The sequence below is a fragment of the Meleagris gallopavo genome, chromosome 6 (assembly GCF_000146605.3).
Source record: "Meleagris gallopavo isolate NT-WF06-2002-E0010 breed Aviagen turkey brand Nicholas breeding stock chromosome 6, Turkey_5.1, whole genome shotgun sequence".
In the NCBI taxonomy this organism is placed as follows: domain Eukaryota; kingdom Metazoa; phylum Chordata; class Aves; order Galliformes; family Phasianidae; genus Meleagris; species Meleagris gallopavo.
In genome coordinates, this window is record NC_015016.2 from 5330161 (window position 1) to 5347321 (window position 17161).

General features: G+C 41.5%; 2 protein-coding genes across 5 annotated transcripts in view; one reads left to right on the plus strand and one right to left on the minus strand.

Annotated features, from left to right (window-relative positions):
• PAXIP1 (PAX interacting protein 1) overlaps positions 1 to 1051 on the minus strand; it is a 33173-nt gene extending 32122 nt beyond the window's left edge. Inside the window, exon 1 of the mRNA XM_031554012.1 lies at positions 968 to 1051. Coding sequence (XP_031409872.1) covers positions 968 to 1051 — 84 coding nt within the window. The remainder of the gene's footprint in view (positions 1 to 967) is intronic.
• The window catches only part of LOC100543777 (sodium channel protein type 5 subunit alpha-like), a 589192-nt gene that overhangs the window by 359659 nt on the left and 212372 nt on the right, over positions 1 to 17161 (plus strand). The window lies entirely within an intron of this gene.

Here is a 17161-nt window from a genome sequence, read left to right on the forward strand (position 1 = left end):
CGTTCCCGCTCACCTCCGCGGCTGCTCACACTTCTCGCTTCTTTCTGAGCGGCTGCAGCTGTTACCCGCGAACAGGGAACGAGTTCGGCCGTTCCCCGCTGCTCGCTTTGCCCGGGGCAGGATGGCAGGATTCGGGGGCCCTTTGGCGGAGCAGTCCTGGCTGCAGCCACGCTGCATGCACCGCATAACAACACTTTCCAGCTCCGAGCCGTTGTTTCAACTTGTCAAATCCATTCCAGAGTTCAGTCCTCTCCCGAATTTACCTGTCAGCCCTTCCAGTTGGGAGTCTGTGCTAACACGATAGGCACAGCATGTATCCCAACATCCAACTTATTAAAGAATGTATGAACGTACTGAATGTTACCGAAATGAGTCCTTTTCCCTGAGAAGTTTTACTGAAATAAGACTACTGGACATCTATTGGCTGCCTCCTAACTACAAGGCCATTCTTAGGTGAAATTAGATTTGTTTAACCTGATTTATCCTTGAAACATACCGAATAGAAACTAATTATCTGTTTACAAGTAATTTATTATTTATCCATTATTTTTCTAGTGGCTACAGTGAAATGTATAGTGTACAAGTTTCTGACTTCGCCTCCTTTTTCAAGGAAGATACTTCATTTGCCTTCCTTCTGCTCTCCTGAATCTTCACATAGAATCATTAAGATTGGAAAAGACCTTTAAGATAATCTCGTCCAACCATCAGCCCATACCACCATGCCCACTGACCACGTCCCTCAGTGCCAAATCTCCATGGTTCTGAACACCTCCAAGGATGGTGACTGCACCACCTCCCCGGGCAGCCTGTGCCACTGCAGCATCACTCTTTCTGAGAAGAAATTCTTCCTAATATCCAACCCAAACCACCCCTGACACAACTTAAAGGCCATTACCTCTCATCCTATTGCTGCTACCTCACCCGGCCACAACCTCCTTTCAGAGTTGTAGAAAGCAATAAGGCCTACTGTCAGCTCCCTCTTCTCCAGACTGAACAATGCCAGTTCCCTCAGCCCCTCCTCATAAAACTTGTGCCCCAGATTCTTCGCCATGACATCTGTCCCTTCCTACTCCAGCCAAGGAAGAAACACCCAACCTATTAACGTCTGCTCTAACCAGCTCTTTTCCTGTTCAAGAAGGAGATCTTACCCTTTGCTTGTAGGTTTTATTGTATTAGCTCCCTGACTGCAATTTAATATTTCAGTGCAAACTAAGGTGCAAAGTCATTATACTTCTATACAATACACTTCTTTTGTAGTACAGAAAAAATGTAGAAATAACTATCTGGTCTTGCGTCTCAGTCTGTCTCCTCCATGCAACAATTCATATTCTCATCTCACTTTTTTATCTTCCCTAGTAACTGACTCCTGTTATTCTCATTTTCTTACGCTCCAAGTATTTCCTGGACTGTCTTTGAAGAACACCTTCCTGCTTTCTGCCTTTAAATAAAGACGCCATCCAGGCCCCCCAAATCCAGACCTTACTTTCTCTGTCGTGCAATTTTCACTCTAACTCCATTTTTGATCCATTTTGACTTCTTCCCACTAAATTGGAATCACTTTGACCAAAATAATCCTTTCACCTAGAGAGAAATATTTTCCTTGTTCTTTTTGAACTATCAGCTATCATTAAAACCATTGCTTCTTGAATTTTCTTTCCATTTGGATTTCGGTGCCTCCCTAATCATCTAATTCTCACCTCTTTTCTTGCTTAAATATAGCTGGTTTTAGGTTTTGTTTAATATTTTTCTCTGAATTATTTTTTCTTCATGATGTCATTCATTACTTGGCTTCATTTTCTTTCTCAGTGTGATTGCTAAATTGCCCCTTTTCACATGAGTACTTTCTTTATATCTAATTTTATATGCCATTGCATCTACCCATTCTGCACAAAGAAAACCAAAGCAATTCCTCCTCTTGATTTCTCTCCGCAACCTATTTTCTTTGTTACTATAATGAGTTCCCCTGGTGTTCCTATCCTTTGGATTCACCATATCCACATTATTTTTAGCTCTTCATACAATCAGATTGCAAACATTTCCAATCAGGCACTGCACTAATACTGGTAAAAAAGCATAAGGCAAATAAACAGTGTTTTGAATGTGGTTTATAAGAATAAAGTCCTTTCTAAAACTTTATCTCAAACTGCGCTACTGAAGCACCTGTTTGGGTCACTTTAGATCTTCTGTTTGTTCAACTGATCAAATGGGAAGACTATGAGGTAAATGTGGTATTTAAAATCCCACTAATTTGAAAATCCTTTACAAAAAGAGGGTTGTCGGGTGTGGAACAGGCTCCCTGGGGCAGTGGTCAGGTTCCCAAGCTGTCAAAGTTCAAGAAAGGTTTGGATTACACTCTTAGTCATAGAGTTTGAGTTTTGGGTTGTCCTGTGTGGAGCCAAGACTTGGAGATGATGATTCTTGTGGGATCCTTTGAATTTGGGATACTGTATGACTCTATGATATTAGCAGTGCTAAGTCACAGTATGGCGTAAGAACACTGAAATTCGCTGCAAAACCTTGGTGTTGTTTTTTTTTGTTTTTTTTTTTTTTTGCAAAATGATATCCATTAAGATGGCACCAGGCTTAAACAGAATTGTTATTTTGACTAATGATAACAACAACAACAAAAATGTTTCCATCTGTAGGAATAGAGATTAAGAATTGATTAAAATAACTTAAAAAAAAATCTGCTTTATAAATTTGATCCCAGAAAACAAAGATAAAGGTGAAGCTCTTATCTGGATGTGAGAGACATACATTCAAGTCTTTCTTTCTCTTCCTGAATGAGTTAAAAGGAATTTTTCCAATGAGGCACAGAAAGGTATGGACACTGGATGCCTGCATCCTCTGTATGTTCTATTTTAGAACTGCTGAGAAGTAGTTCGGTAAATCTCAGTATTGGACTTCTGGTTATGTAAGGTGTTGTATTATCATCAGTGATATGAATCTAAGTAGTGATATAATCTAAGCAGTGATACTACATAAGTATATATATATATATATTTATCCACAGTTTTGCGGCTTCAAGACGATCACACACAAGAGAAAAAACTATTGTAGAAATGTACAGATTATTCTCTTTAATTACCAACTAAAAATCCTAGAATTATAGAATGGTTTGGATTGGAAGGGACCTTGAAGGTCATCCAGTTCCAATCCCACCATGGTCAGGGACATCTCCAACCAGATCAGGCTGGCCAGGACCCCATCCAACCTGGCCTCGAACACTTCCAGGGATGGGACATCCACAGCTTCTCTGGGCAGCTGTGCCAGTGCTTCCCCACCCTCTAAGTACAGAATTTCTTCTAGCATATAACCTGTATCTCCCCTCTTTTAGCTTAAAGCCATTACCCCTTGTCCTATCACTGTGTTCCCTGGTAAAGAGTCTTTCTCCAGCTTTCTTTCAGGCCCCATTTAAGTACTGGAAGGCTATAATGTGTCCATGGAAAATAAAATTAAGAACACATTTTTTACTTCTTTATATATTTATTGAATTATCTATCAACAAGTTATTTAATTTCTAATAATTTGACTACTAACAAAAATGAATAACTCATGTTTCTGCATCATATCTGTGATCTAGTTTAGAAGCCAACATATGATATTAAACATGGAAAATATCCCATGTATTTAACAAAATTAACCTTTAGGTTCTGCTTACTGGACAGCGCACAGAGTTAAGTTAAATCAACAGGCTAGTCTGCTTAGTTGTAGCAAGATATAGGTTTAGAGGGGAACAGGAGTGGGAGAGTAGAGGTGCATGGGGATAAAAGTAGCTGATGAGAATAAATCTTCAGTCTCGCTACTGGTTGGACCTGGGGACATTCAGCAGCTGCTCTCACGTTTCTCTTGGATCCATAATGATATATTTTTCTCTAACAGTGTTCATTCTACCCATTCATTTCATCCTCATTCAGAAGGGTTAGCAGGATCTCCCTGTCACATTGCTGGACATGTGGCCATCACACAACATGGGATGCTGAGCCATGTGGTGGTGTGTTCATGTGTGAAGCCAAGCAACTCTTGTTGAATACGAATGAACATGCTGAATGTTGAATGAACATAGGTCTGACCACAGCATAGAGGGATAAAACCAATCCAAGGGAATTTAACTTTTTCAGAGGCCCTTAGCTCATAGCAAAATCTTAATCTACCCAAGAAACAAGGACCAAGGACTCTTTGTTAAAAGTACGATTGACTTCTGATGCCTCACAACACTGTAATTCCATGGGAGTAACCACTCACAGGGACCAGCAGTGCCATAATACAAGCTGATATCTGAGCTTAGCTACTCCGGTGGATAGACTGGTAGAGTTTTTGCACATTGCAAAGAGTCCACAATGATCTGAACACCAATGATCTAAAAACACCAAACACAGTGCCTAATGCCTTAACAGTACAAGGTCTGTGCATAAAAGTTTATGATCATATTTTCACAAAAGCTGTAGAATGACATTTCCTTTGCAAAAAGTATTGCTTGCAGATAGGGAAAGCCTACCAATATGACAAGGTTTGTGCTGGCAATTAGTCTTTGCTTACATAAGTGCATTATTTGTGTGCACAAATGATTATATGAAAAATTTATATGCACCTACAGTATCATATTTAAGCATAATTACTTGTGAAAAAAAGCTACATTTTGAATTTTTTTCTTGCAGTTAATTAAATTCAGAGCTTAAATTAAATTGTATATTTGTTTTACTCCAGTGAGCAGAAGCTTTTCCCAGCCCTGCGTCAATAATACATACTCACTTGGTACCAGCTGCTCTTTAGATGTTACTTTTCCAAAAAAATATATCTCCACAAAATACCCATTTTTTTTACAGAAAGCTGTTAGTTTCAATGTATCTGGAAGGGTTTTGAAACATCACATAGAGCCAGCTTCCTGCCTTATCAGCATACACATTTCTTAATAAGAATCAGGTTTTATATCTAAACCAAAATATACAAAACACACAGAGGGCTCCATTTAAACTTGAAAAATGCGTGTTGCCTCTTTACTTCAGTGGAACTACTTGTAAAGGCAAACAGGATTTATAATTAAAAACTTTGTTTTTAACTGTATTACAACATCTAATCCTAAAAGGCTTATCTGGATCTGATAATTTCATTTTTGATTCTCCTCAAGTTCCAGAGCTGCACTGAGACTGCGTTGTCACTTGCTTGACAGTTTTCTTTTTTTAATGGAATAGTTACAAAATGTTTTGCAAATGCCAAGTGATAAAGTTATGCCTTTATGATTGCAGTGCATGAGTGGGTAGGGGAGGAGAGTGCTCTTGTTGACACATGTAACATAAGGGCATTTTTAAAATCAGAGGTGAGACAATATTAAAGGATATACATGCCTTTCTGTTGCCTGGCAAGGAAATTATCTGGCATATTAGTCCATGGGGAAAATTGTATGAGATGTATCATGTCATGTTGCAAAGATAAAAAAAATAGCCCTAAGCTGCAGCTGAGTATGCCTTTATCAAAGCATTGCACTGCTAGCAGGGTGGTATGCAGTGTAATTGCACCAGTTTCACTTGTCTAAAGTCACTCCTGCTCTCAGATCAAAACAAGCTGTGGGAATTTTTGTCTCCTCTTCCACTGTAACACAGCATCGCACAGCACAGGGCATGCTTGAAACCTGCAGTATCACTTAAGTTGAATTAAACTGCTTCAAAATGTCCCCTGGTCCCAGTCACTTATTCATGCCTCTGCACTTTTTCTGCATCGTGCTCACACAAAAGTTGCAGTGCCCCAGGGATAACCCACACTGATGTTGCTGAGAACTGCCTAATAGAAATGGTTGTTTTTTTCAGCAGGCCATTTCCCTGACTCAGTTACTGCCTCAGCATTGGCATGGTGCAGGCACTAATTCGGGGTTCATGGAGTGGGAGGCAGAGGGCACTAGTCACACAGGCCTGAGAAATTCACACGTAGGCCTGGGATCCGTGCTAAAACCAATGAAAGTAATTCCTGACCTGAATGTCTCCAAGGATGGGACCACCTCTCTGTTCAAGAAACTCCACGTGGAGACGTGGCACTGAGAGACACAGTCAGTGGGCATGGCGGGGATGGGTTGATGGTTGGTCTAGATGACCTTAGAGGCCTTTTACAAACTTAATGATTCTATGATAGCACAATATTTTCTGTGGAGGGAACCTGATTTTCATTACTTATGTATTTTCAAAAGAAATGAACTTACACCAACGTTTCTGAAAAATATGTTCTAATGGCCTTCTGGTAGCATTTAGAGTTGAAACAAAACTATGCATTCACGTAGCCCTGAGATTGGAAGAAGAGACCAGTAGATGTTCTCATCAGCTCTTCTTATTAATTAAATTTAATTACATTTTATCCTTAAATTTTATCCAAAATAGTCTTTGTGTGAACTGAGAGTAGTTAAAGTGGAACTTCCCAAAAGAGTATCAAGAGAATCTTGATACAAAGACACTGAGATGAAGAATACACTGCTGTTCTTAGCTGATCAATAATTTTAACATGACCTCATTGCCAGCTTAATTAAGTAAAGATTGATATCTAGGACTCTCTTTTTAGAATGCCAAGTGGAAAACATTAGGAAGTAACACATGCACTGCTTAGGTCCCTAATTATCTGCCATTCTTCAATGCAAAAAAAAAAATAACATCAGAAATACTGACTGGGTATATAGAATAAGCCCATTTTAATAATCTCAGCTACTCAGTAATAGCCAGGAACTGGAATCTAAGGAAATGGGTCTCACCATGAAGACTTCTCTCCCCTGAGCTAAATGCAAATGCAGCCATATTGCTTGGATTCCAGGCCAGCCCTGGCTCTAACTCTCCTTTTCACTTCCAGGAGGCTTTCAGGGAAATAAAGGCTCTTTGAATCCCAAAATGTTTTGGCTATTTGAAAAACGTGCTCTATGATATGCTGAAGCTCCCTGAGTGCAAACAAATAGTTCTCTGCACCAAGAAGGCCTCCAATTGATTCATGTCTCAAGGCCCAATTCCTTTGTGAACTGTCAAGGATTAAGTTCACAGCATGGCTCCTTCCATACCTAATGATGTTTGTCACCTCTGGAATATCCCCGATTCCTCTACAGCCCAGACAGATATGGTTAAAACTGCCCAGAAACTGGGAAAAAGGGATAACTGCCATGCTACACACAAGATAACATGATCACATGGAACTCCCCAGGACACTAATGTAAGAAGAATCTGCCCTTTTTGATTTTCGCATACCAGAGCCTGAACTTGTTAGGTCTCAGAAAATATTCCTAAAGGACCATCTTTCTCTTTCCTGACTTTCCTGACATATTCTCATCAGCGTTGGTCAGTTTAAGTCTATGGCACTGCAGCAGATACAGGTTTAACATTCAAAGAAGCCACTGCAAACTTCTTGGGGTTTATTTAGAGCTTGCTGAGTTCCCTGTATAAATTAGAGCAGCCTCAGGGACCCAAAACTTGCCAAGTCTGAATTCTCAGTCTTGCAAATGGCAGAAACTGTGACATGAGGCAGAAGGCACCAAAGCTGAAATGATCTTCCTCAGGGTATCAATTACATTTGCTGTTTGCCTTACAGCACATGTAGGTGATTACAGTGCGAAGGCCAGGATACATTTGTTTAATGTATCCTTGAACTCTATTACATTTTCCACTCGTCTTGCTAGAGCCTTATCTTCAATTACACTCCTTTCCATACGCCCCAAGCTGTTCTTTGTTACAAGACCGACCTGACCCTGTTGTATCCAAAATGTCAGTGAATTAAATCAAATTTTTATACTTTTCAACGCGAACACTTATCTCATGATGCACATAACAAACAGATAATGAGATCTGCATTTTATTAGACACACTACTGGTGCTTACTGATGTTTAACTATTAGGCTGAACCATTTTGCTGCTCACAATTACAATTACATTATTTTTCTCTGTGGAAGGATAGCTGTCAGTTGATTTAACTCATTCTAAATGTGTAGTAGTCTTTTCCTTAGCATTGCTTACAGTCCTACTGAGGAATTTGGATAGATTTCTGTTCTTTTTACTTAAAAGGGAAGGGATTTTTCCATAGTTCCATTTCTCTGCAGTGTAATCTTTTTGCCTCCTGTACTTTGTGACAGTTTTCCCAAGCTTTGTCTCAGAGACAAATTCAGAAATCACCTTCTTAGCTCTCAGTATATCCTTAAATCCTGCTTATTTTGTGGGACTAAAACGCTCATATGAAATTTAACACCATCTTCAATGAGCATGTGTTCCAAAATAAGTCCATATAAAGAGGGACAATGGGCATGTTACAATGGCTAACACTTGTCCTGGTTTGGGCTAGGACAGAGTTAATTTTATTCCTAGTAGCTGGTGTGGTGTGGTGCTGTGTTTTGGATTTAGGATGAGACCAATTTGGATTGTGCACCCATTATTTAGTTCTTGCTGAGCAGTACTTACACTGATTCAAACACTTTCCTGATTCTTATGCTACCCTTCCAGCAGGGAGCTGGGAGTGCATCTGGAGGGGACAGAACCAGGACAGCTGGCCCAGACTGGCCAAAGGCATGTCCCATGCCATGAGGCATCATGCTGAGCAATAACACTGTAGAAAGCTGGCCTGGGGGCTGCTGCTGCTTGGAGACTGGCTGGGCATCAGGCAGCGAGTCATGAGAAACTGTTGTACATCGCTTGTTGTCTGTCTTCTTTTATTATTATTGCTACTGTTATTATCATTATTATTATTATTATTTTCCATTCTTTTTCCGTCCTATTAAACTGTCTGTATCCTAACCTCCGAGTTCTACCATTTTTCCAATTTTCTCCTCCATCCCTTGGAAAGGAAGCAGCGAACGGCTGTCTGGTTAAACTACAACAATGCTCCACATATGTTATGCTTTGCATGTATGTGCTTTTAATTTTTGATTCACACCATGCTCACTATGACCAAATGATAAAATCACCAAACTGGGACCTAATCAATGCAAACATTGAGCTCCATCACAAGGTACACCCTCCCCAGAAGAGCTTTGTGTGTGGAGTCATGCTCACGAACAACCCAGTTAGTAAATATCAGAGGGTTACATTCCCCTCGCTGGTTTTGTGTGGATTCTTCTGTTTTGCTTCAGTGCAAAGAAAGGAAGACAGCAATATAGGAAAGTGAATCTAACTCACTTTACACTAAGCTGACAAGAGCAGAAGCATATATTTCATAACTTGCTACATCTCAATTTATAGAGGGTGATTTCTCCTAATAGGCCAACTTAATTGCCTATGGAACATGTCTCAGAGACTGGTCTTGCTTTTTGTATAGCACAAACTCACCCATGTCTCTCCTGATTCTGAAAGGGTCAAGGATAGGGGTCTTGAGATTTTCTAAGTGGTAGAGAAGATTTAGATGGATAGGATTTATACATTTGAGTTTTATTAACTCATTTTAAAATAATGATTCTCCCCGAAATCAATGGAGGAGGTACTGCCAGATGTATGGGTCGGTTAAGGAAATCTATTTCTTCAACTATTTCATTGATGCTCACAGAAAACAGCTGCCATAAATTTGTAGAATGAATGCTAAACACCTTCATAGCTAACCCTATTCACACAGGCCACTTTGCACTAACACTCACCTGTCCAGCTGATATTTATCATTCACTGATTGCAAGAAGCATCTTAATTAATTCCTTGTGGTTCTTCGAAACCCAGGATGATCTTTCGTACCACTCGGTATTAATTTGATGCTGTAATGCAGTGTTTAATGGGGCATGCCTCTCACTGGGCAGCAGCAGGGCAAGGACACTGGGATTTATGGATCCTTAGAATCACAGCTGTCATAAATACAGGAAAGCTGCAAGAAAGCCTTATGGAGATGGAGAACCTGACCTGTGGCAGAGACCATTTGTCTTTGTGACTCTTCCCCACTGTATACCAAGCCATGACTCCACTACAGACTGCCACCGAGACTGGCTGTGCTGCAGAAGGGACAGCAGCAGAAGCACAGAGCTATGGTGGCTGGAGGTCAGCTCGGGCAGGAGGGACGGGGAGCACACGTGTGTGTGGGCAGTTCTGCAAGGCTGAGGCAGTGCTGGGAGCCAAGGCTGAGTGATAGGAGCTGTCACATGTGAGTGTTGGGTGGAGGGCTCTAAAACATCAACATCTTAACTGTTTTTATTTTTTTCCTGTTTTTTTTTTTCTATTCAATTAGTGGTTGTGATTACAAAATGTCATTTATAACCTACATGCCAAGTTAGTTGCTAGTAGTGATGTTTAAAAGCTGACCATGTTAACTATTCTCGTGCTCAATATGGAGCAAAATAAAGGAGAGGCATTAGAGTACAGTGAAGCAAAGACAGAGAAGTATGTGGAGGAGGAAGGACACTGGCTCTGAAGAGGATCAGGGCAGACGAAGAGTCCTTTTTACAAAACACAGCAAGACTTATTTGTTTCCAAAATAAGGCTCATCTTTTTAACTAATTTGTGAACCATCTTTTGTGCAGATGGTAACACCTTCTTTAATGAAGACATCCTATCAAGTGTGATTGTACAAGACTCTGAAAGAACTTAATGGCATCAGAATGGAAGATTCGGACTAAATTTACTTTGAAATTCTGTAGGGAAGTCACATTTTTGGCTCCTTTAGTAGCTGAGATCAGACCCACTGTTGAAACCTGCTGAGCAGTAAGTGGTGCAGCTCACAGACTGTGGGCTCAGCACCTCTGCAGCACAGGATAGCAGCCCTGACTCAGACCAGCAGACATCCACAACAAAAACATCAGCTATTTTGTAATAAAACACATTGCCAGACAATTAAGAAGGATCTCACAGCATTTTGCTGTCAAAGCAATGAATACTGGCTGTCAAAAGTAACGATGCTGCTATTAAAAATCCTTGCAAAGAAAAAAAATAATAAAGACACATTTATACAATTGCTTCCATCCTGTGGGTTCAGAGAATTTTACAGCTGTAACAATAAGACACTGCTTCATCAGGTGCCTGCTGAAGTACAAGGAACCAAAATAATGTTCAAGGTCCTCTAAAAACTGTGGTCTGCTCAAATAGCTGGAAAGGTTTGCTGTCATTTGCCTGTGATAGGTGTGGTGAAAAATCAGGAGGAGGAAAGCATTCCACAGCTGGAAGGAAGAGGCATGTGAATATGAACCCGAGACAGCCATCAGCAATATCCTGAGAAAATCTGAACAACCAATGCTTCCCATGCCATGTAAGTGAGAGGGATATGGCTGCTCAGAGGAAAAGGAGAGAAGGCAAAACCCAATGGCAAATAAATAAACTGGGCTATAAGGTGGAAAAAGAGAAGAGAATCACCCATTCAATATATTGTTTGATGGCTGGCTTTTGTGGTTTCATTTTTGCACGCACAGCTAAGTTGTTAAGATAACAAAATCAGTTGTGAATGCTAAAGATAATGATGGTTTGGAGATAAGGTATCAAATCAAAGAAGATCTGAGCTTGGCTACATGCTGCCAAGGGGCCAAGTGAAATAAGGAAGAAAGGAGGCATTTAGAAAAAAAATAGTTGAAAAAGTGCTGTCCTGGAAACCCATTTGAGTGATTTCTGTTCTTATTGTTGTAAATGAATCTTAAGGTATTTTGTCTCTGGAGATCTGAAAGAACATTTCCAGGCTATGGATGAATTTACTTTATAAATGTTCAGAAACCCGCCTTTCTCAAGGAAGCAGAAAAGTAGCCTGGAAAACAGCACACAACAGGAAAAGCCATGTTCAAACTAACACTATCACAGCCTTTCTATAGCTTCACACCTATGCAAATTATCTGCCAAAATGCATAACGCTCAGGATAAACAAATCTCTTCCACAACTTGGCATAAGGAAAAAAGCCTGAACTGCAATGATAATTGAGTTCTAGAGACCCATCCATTCCCTGTCATCGTGCCATCTGTCAGCCTGGCAGAGCCCTGAGAGTTTGCACTGGCAGCTTTGATTGCCGGAGCTCATGTAATAAGTTGGAGTTACCTAGACTTCACACACAGTTTCTTATTATTTTTCTACAGACCTGCTATTCTAGAAGATTGATAGACCCACAGGATACTGTGTGCTTCTAGAAGCATAATATACTTTGACATTTTTAAACTTAAAAAAAAAATAATCAGAAAGACGGATAATTTTCACCAGTGATCTGCAACCTGCAGAAAATAACTCTATCAGAGACAGGAGAGAGGCACAGCTCCCAGCGACTGACCACAGGTACAGAATATTACAGATGCAGGTATATATACGTGTTAAGTATTTGCTAGCAACAGAGAAACACATGAGAGCTGTGGATGCCTTCTGAGGGCAGCAGCCCCTGAGGCAGGCCCCGAGTTATTGCATCGCTGTCACAACTGCTCACTGCAAAGTACCTTTGACTTAAAGCCAGTCTGACACTTAGCAACTCCACGGATTCCCCTGAAATTACACAGATGATTAATGTTGTCCCTGAAGGTACGAAAGGAGGGATAAAATATTTATATTTCAGTTATTTACACAGAATACAACCCTAATGGTGGCAGTGAATGACGCTGGAGCTACCCGTAAGAATTTGTGAAGTTCTGCTCCATCTTTGACTATGAATACAGATTATTGTCTTTTCCTAAGCAAAAGCCAAGGATTAATTATATTAATTATGTATATTAAAATAGAGGGAAGTTCTTTACTTGAGAGTGGTGAGGTGCTGGAACAGGCTGCCCAGAGAAGCTGTGGATGCCCCGTCCCTGGAGGTGTTCAAGGCCAGGTTGGATGGGGCCCTGGGCAGCCTGGTCTGGTATTAAATGGGGAGGTTGGTAGTCCTGCATGCGGCAGGGGGGTTGGAGCTTGGTGACTTTGAGGTCCCCAGGCCATTCTATGATTCTGTGACTCTATGAATTCCAACAGGAGTTAATACACATCAGGTAAAAGGTTAGTAAACACTCCTGACAGAACACTTACTGAGAAAAACATGGTATCTTGGATACTGAGTCCATCCTCCCTTTGGGCTGTCCGTGTAATAGGTCGTGGACAAACTCAAGACACATACAGGCAGACTACATGAGATGACTTAACTGAAGGTAATTAGAGGTACACAGAGAGGCTGTTCTTTTAACACTTTTTTCTTGTTCTGCTTTGTTCTTACTGCAAAAATTGAACTTTAGATATGTCACTGAACTCATACAAATGGTGATAATTCCTAAAGGAAGGCTTGCATGACCTAAAATGCATTAGACCTGCCATGAGAGGCTGAATCCAAACAACAATTTTCCAGCCATACAAAGAAAAAGACCAAAGGACTTCAATTTACTGTTTTCGTTTCTGCATCGGACTTTTCAGTGTTCTTCCTGAGCATCTGCAGCAGAAGAGCCCAGCTGAGCAAACGGGTCAGGCCCCGGGACACTGGGAACTGGAGCACTCAGGTCCTCCTTCTTCCTGCCCTAAGAAGTACCTCAGGGTAATTCTACAACCCTGAAGTGTCCTCTCAGCTTCTCAGCCTGGAACTGCTCCACTCTGCACAATGTAACTTCAGCTTACTGGGAGAAAAAGAGTGACTTCATATTTCAGTTGCTGTGGCACTTGGCTGTTGCAAATGCTTGGGTAAATCTGTGTTCCCCTAAATATGTCATTCCTAAACAGCTTCAGCAGAAGAGAGAGCTACCCAGAACAACTCTTGGCAATTAAAATAGTAATACAGCCTCCTCTCACTCCCAAAACTGCCTTCCTATCACTACAGGGCACTGAAATCCAAACCAAGCCAGAAGTGGGGCATCACAAGTCTATCACAACACATGCCTGAAGATCTTAGTTTTGGAAAGATTAAAGTGATAATCAGAAGTGTGGATAGGCTGTGAGGGTGTGAGAACAGCCTCACATTTGGTGTATTTTACGTTTTGAAAGTTCTGCCTTTACAGGAAAGGAGTAGGTGGTGTGCAAGTGTGTTCAGAAAGCATGTCTGGATGTAAAATGAGCAAGCTGGAAATGTGGAACATTAAATGAAACTTAATTGGTGACTACCTGAGTTTTACAATTTGTGCTAACAGGTTCCACACTTACTGAGCAGCCTGGCTGGGAGCTGAGCAGAGCTTTCAGTGCTGGTGTATACATGAATTGAGTACACATATTCCTTTAAAGCTCAACCCAGCAGCACCACCTCCCCCATAGCCTTAAGTTCTCCTTTATTCATCAGTTTTGCTCAGGAAAAAAACACCTCCAGGGTCATTTCCTTTCACTTTTTTGACTGTTTTGAGTGCAAAGGTTCAAGAGAGCTGTGTACAGGCTGACAGTAAAAGTCTACTCACCCCATCCCCACAAGAAGGAACTAGTTGGACATTCACATAGGAATAGGCTTTGCAGCACAAATCTTCCAGTACTTGAAAGAAGCTTACAAGCCCAAGGGGGACCAAATTTTGCACAAGTAGATAGCATAAAGTCAAGGGGAATGGACTTAAACTGGAAGAGGGGAGGTTTAGGTTAGGTGTTAGGAAGAAATTCTTCACTCACTGGCACTGTGAGTGAACTGGCACAGGTTGCCCAGAGAAGTTCTGGATGCCCCATCCCTGGAGGCATTCAAGGCCAGGTTTGATGGGATCCTGGGCATAGTGGTTGGCAACTCTGCCAAAAGCAGGGAGATTGGAACTAGATGGTCTTTCAGGTCCCTCCCATCCCAAGCCATTCTGTGATTCTATGACATGGTATCTGGTTACAAGCAGCATTTAATGGTCTCTACTGGAGGCAAACCACTAATTCTAATTAACCAGTGTCACTTCTAATTCCCCAGCATCATCCGTGAAGCTGTGAGACAATCCTGATTTTGCAGCCTAGATCTTTTTCTCAAGAGTTTCATAGATGAGATTATTCCACAAACACTACCAAATTGCTACAGATCCCAAACCCTCACTCACATTATAAATAACCATTCTGAGGAAATTAATGTGTGTAAAGCAAACAGCAATTGGTCTTTAATAATAACAATTTTCAGTCACTTTCCAGCATCTGGGACGTTAAGCCACGTTACCTAAGGTTTACAGAATCAGAGCTGTGGAATCCCCTAGGGGGAAGGAGAACTGGAGAGCGCTCAGTCCAACTCCCATTAAAGAATGGCCCTCTTCAAAGTGCACATGTCCTCCCAGTCTTGTCCAGATGGATTTTGAATATAAACAAGGATGGGGATTTCACTGCCTTTCTGGACTTATTTCAAATCTTGTCCACTGTCCAGGTGAACATTTATTTCATAATTTCTCATTGGAATATCTAATATTTCAACTCGCATCCAGTGCATCCTGTCCCATCTCTACATACCTCCAAGAAGAGTTTACCTCCCCCTTCTCTACACTCTCACATAAGGCAGCTGGAGACAGCACTAAGATTCTTCCCTTTACCTTCTCTTTTTAGAGTGGAAAAACTCAACTGTCCCCCTCCTTGTATATCAGAATCCAGTCCACTCACCATTGTGATGACCTTCCATTGGACTTCTTCCAGTTTGTCAGCACTGTTTACAGAGGAAACCCAAACTGGACACAATATTCCAAGAAGTGTTGGAATCATTACATCCTCTGACCTGTGGGCTACACTCTTCTCCATAGCACCTTTGCTCAGGCTACAGGCTGCTACTTCTCACCCAGGAAGCTACCCAGGTCCTGCAGCAAAGGGTTGCATAGGGTTCTTCCATCCCAAGTGAAGAATTCTGCATTTCCATATAAATTCTCTGCATACATATATATTTATATGTATTTGTCTCCAGTTTCTATTTTCAATTAATATTCAACCAACCCATTCAACTCCAGAATCTGCTAGTACATATTTTTAAAAGTTCAGTAAGTGAGATCATGAAAACATGAATAATTTTTTCATTAGGACATAATGTAGTTTTACTTCTTCAGATTTAATACATTTTAATTTCCATTTCCCTTCAAATGTAATTCTTGTATTTGTTCCTGAAGCAAAGAATAACAACATATTTTCTATAATTTGTGGATAATTCTGTGAATTATGGGCTTCATCTGATTCTCCAGGAAGGACCCACACTACAAAAACCTCTCAGTGCCAGTTGCTAAGTGTTCTGATCAGTTGAATGATAGTCAAGGACATCTGGCACCTTGCAAAACTGGAATTTTAAATCAGGATGCTTTTATGAAAGCACACAAACCTCATCTGTCCTCTGAATCATAAGTACAGAAACTAGCCATTCCAAATTGTCAGTATTCATGTGTACAAAAGACAAAAAAACAATCTCTCTCCCAAGAAGATGGCAGTATACTTCAAAAATCATGTTACAACCTCTAAGGCTACATCCCTTCTAACGACTAAATCAGACCAGCTCCTATTTCCTGACTCTTAGGACAAATGTCACAGCACAGCATGAGTCTGTATGGGCAGATCCCCCTTCCACCAAAACAAGGTGACTGCCTTCAGAACTCTCACAGGACTCGGGGCTTTCCCCACGCTGCATTCCCAACCCCATTTAGGGGCTGTCTGTGAGGCTGCCTTTAAACACATAGCACAGCACGCACAGGGTACACCTCACAGCATCACCTTCATTTGGGTTTTCTCTCCCGACTCTCTGAAAGTGCAGTTTTCACCAGCAAGTGCCATTGCCCCCATTTCCTAACACTGCTGCAATTCCCTCTTCCCACAGAGCTGTCCTGCCAATGCAGGCAGCAGGTGCTGTGTGCTGGCACCTGCTCTTGTCCCAGCCATGTGCCCACGCCCGGTGACAGCAGCTCCTACCTGGAAGCCCTTTGAAGCCCTCAGTGGGGCAGTCCGGAGCAGCAGTGTGCCCACGCAGGCACAGCCCTGCCGAGAGCTGCCCAGGCTGGAGCCTGCATGGAGCTGGTGCGCAAGAAACCTGCTCGGTGCATCCCTATCCGCTCCGAGGCCCAGAATCCCGTTTCTCATCTCAGGCAGGTGAAATGCCCATGCACTAGTCAGTAGCAATAGCAAAGAGAGAGATTACCTCTAAGAAAGGGCTCGCCGATTGCTAACAAGTTAGGAAACGCCAGAGCAGAAGTTCTCAAAGAAATAATCCCTCGACACAGACAAGCAGAACCACCAGCTGGTTTGTTTCATACAGATTGTATGAAAGCCGTAACATTGCCATGACATTCCCCAGCAGATTTTCAGAAGGACCCGAGTACAATGCAACACGCACGCTAACTTTCTCCCTTTGCTATCCACCCTACGCCCCACCGCGGGGAACCCCCACCCCCGGCGGCCCCGGCGGGGACAAAACCGC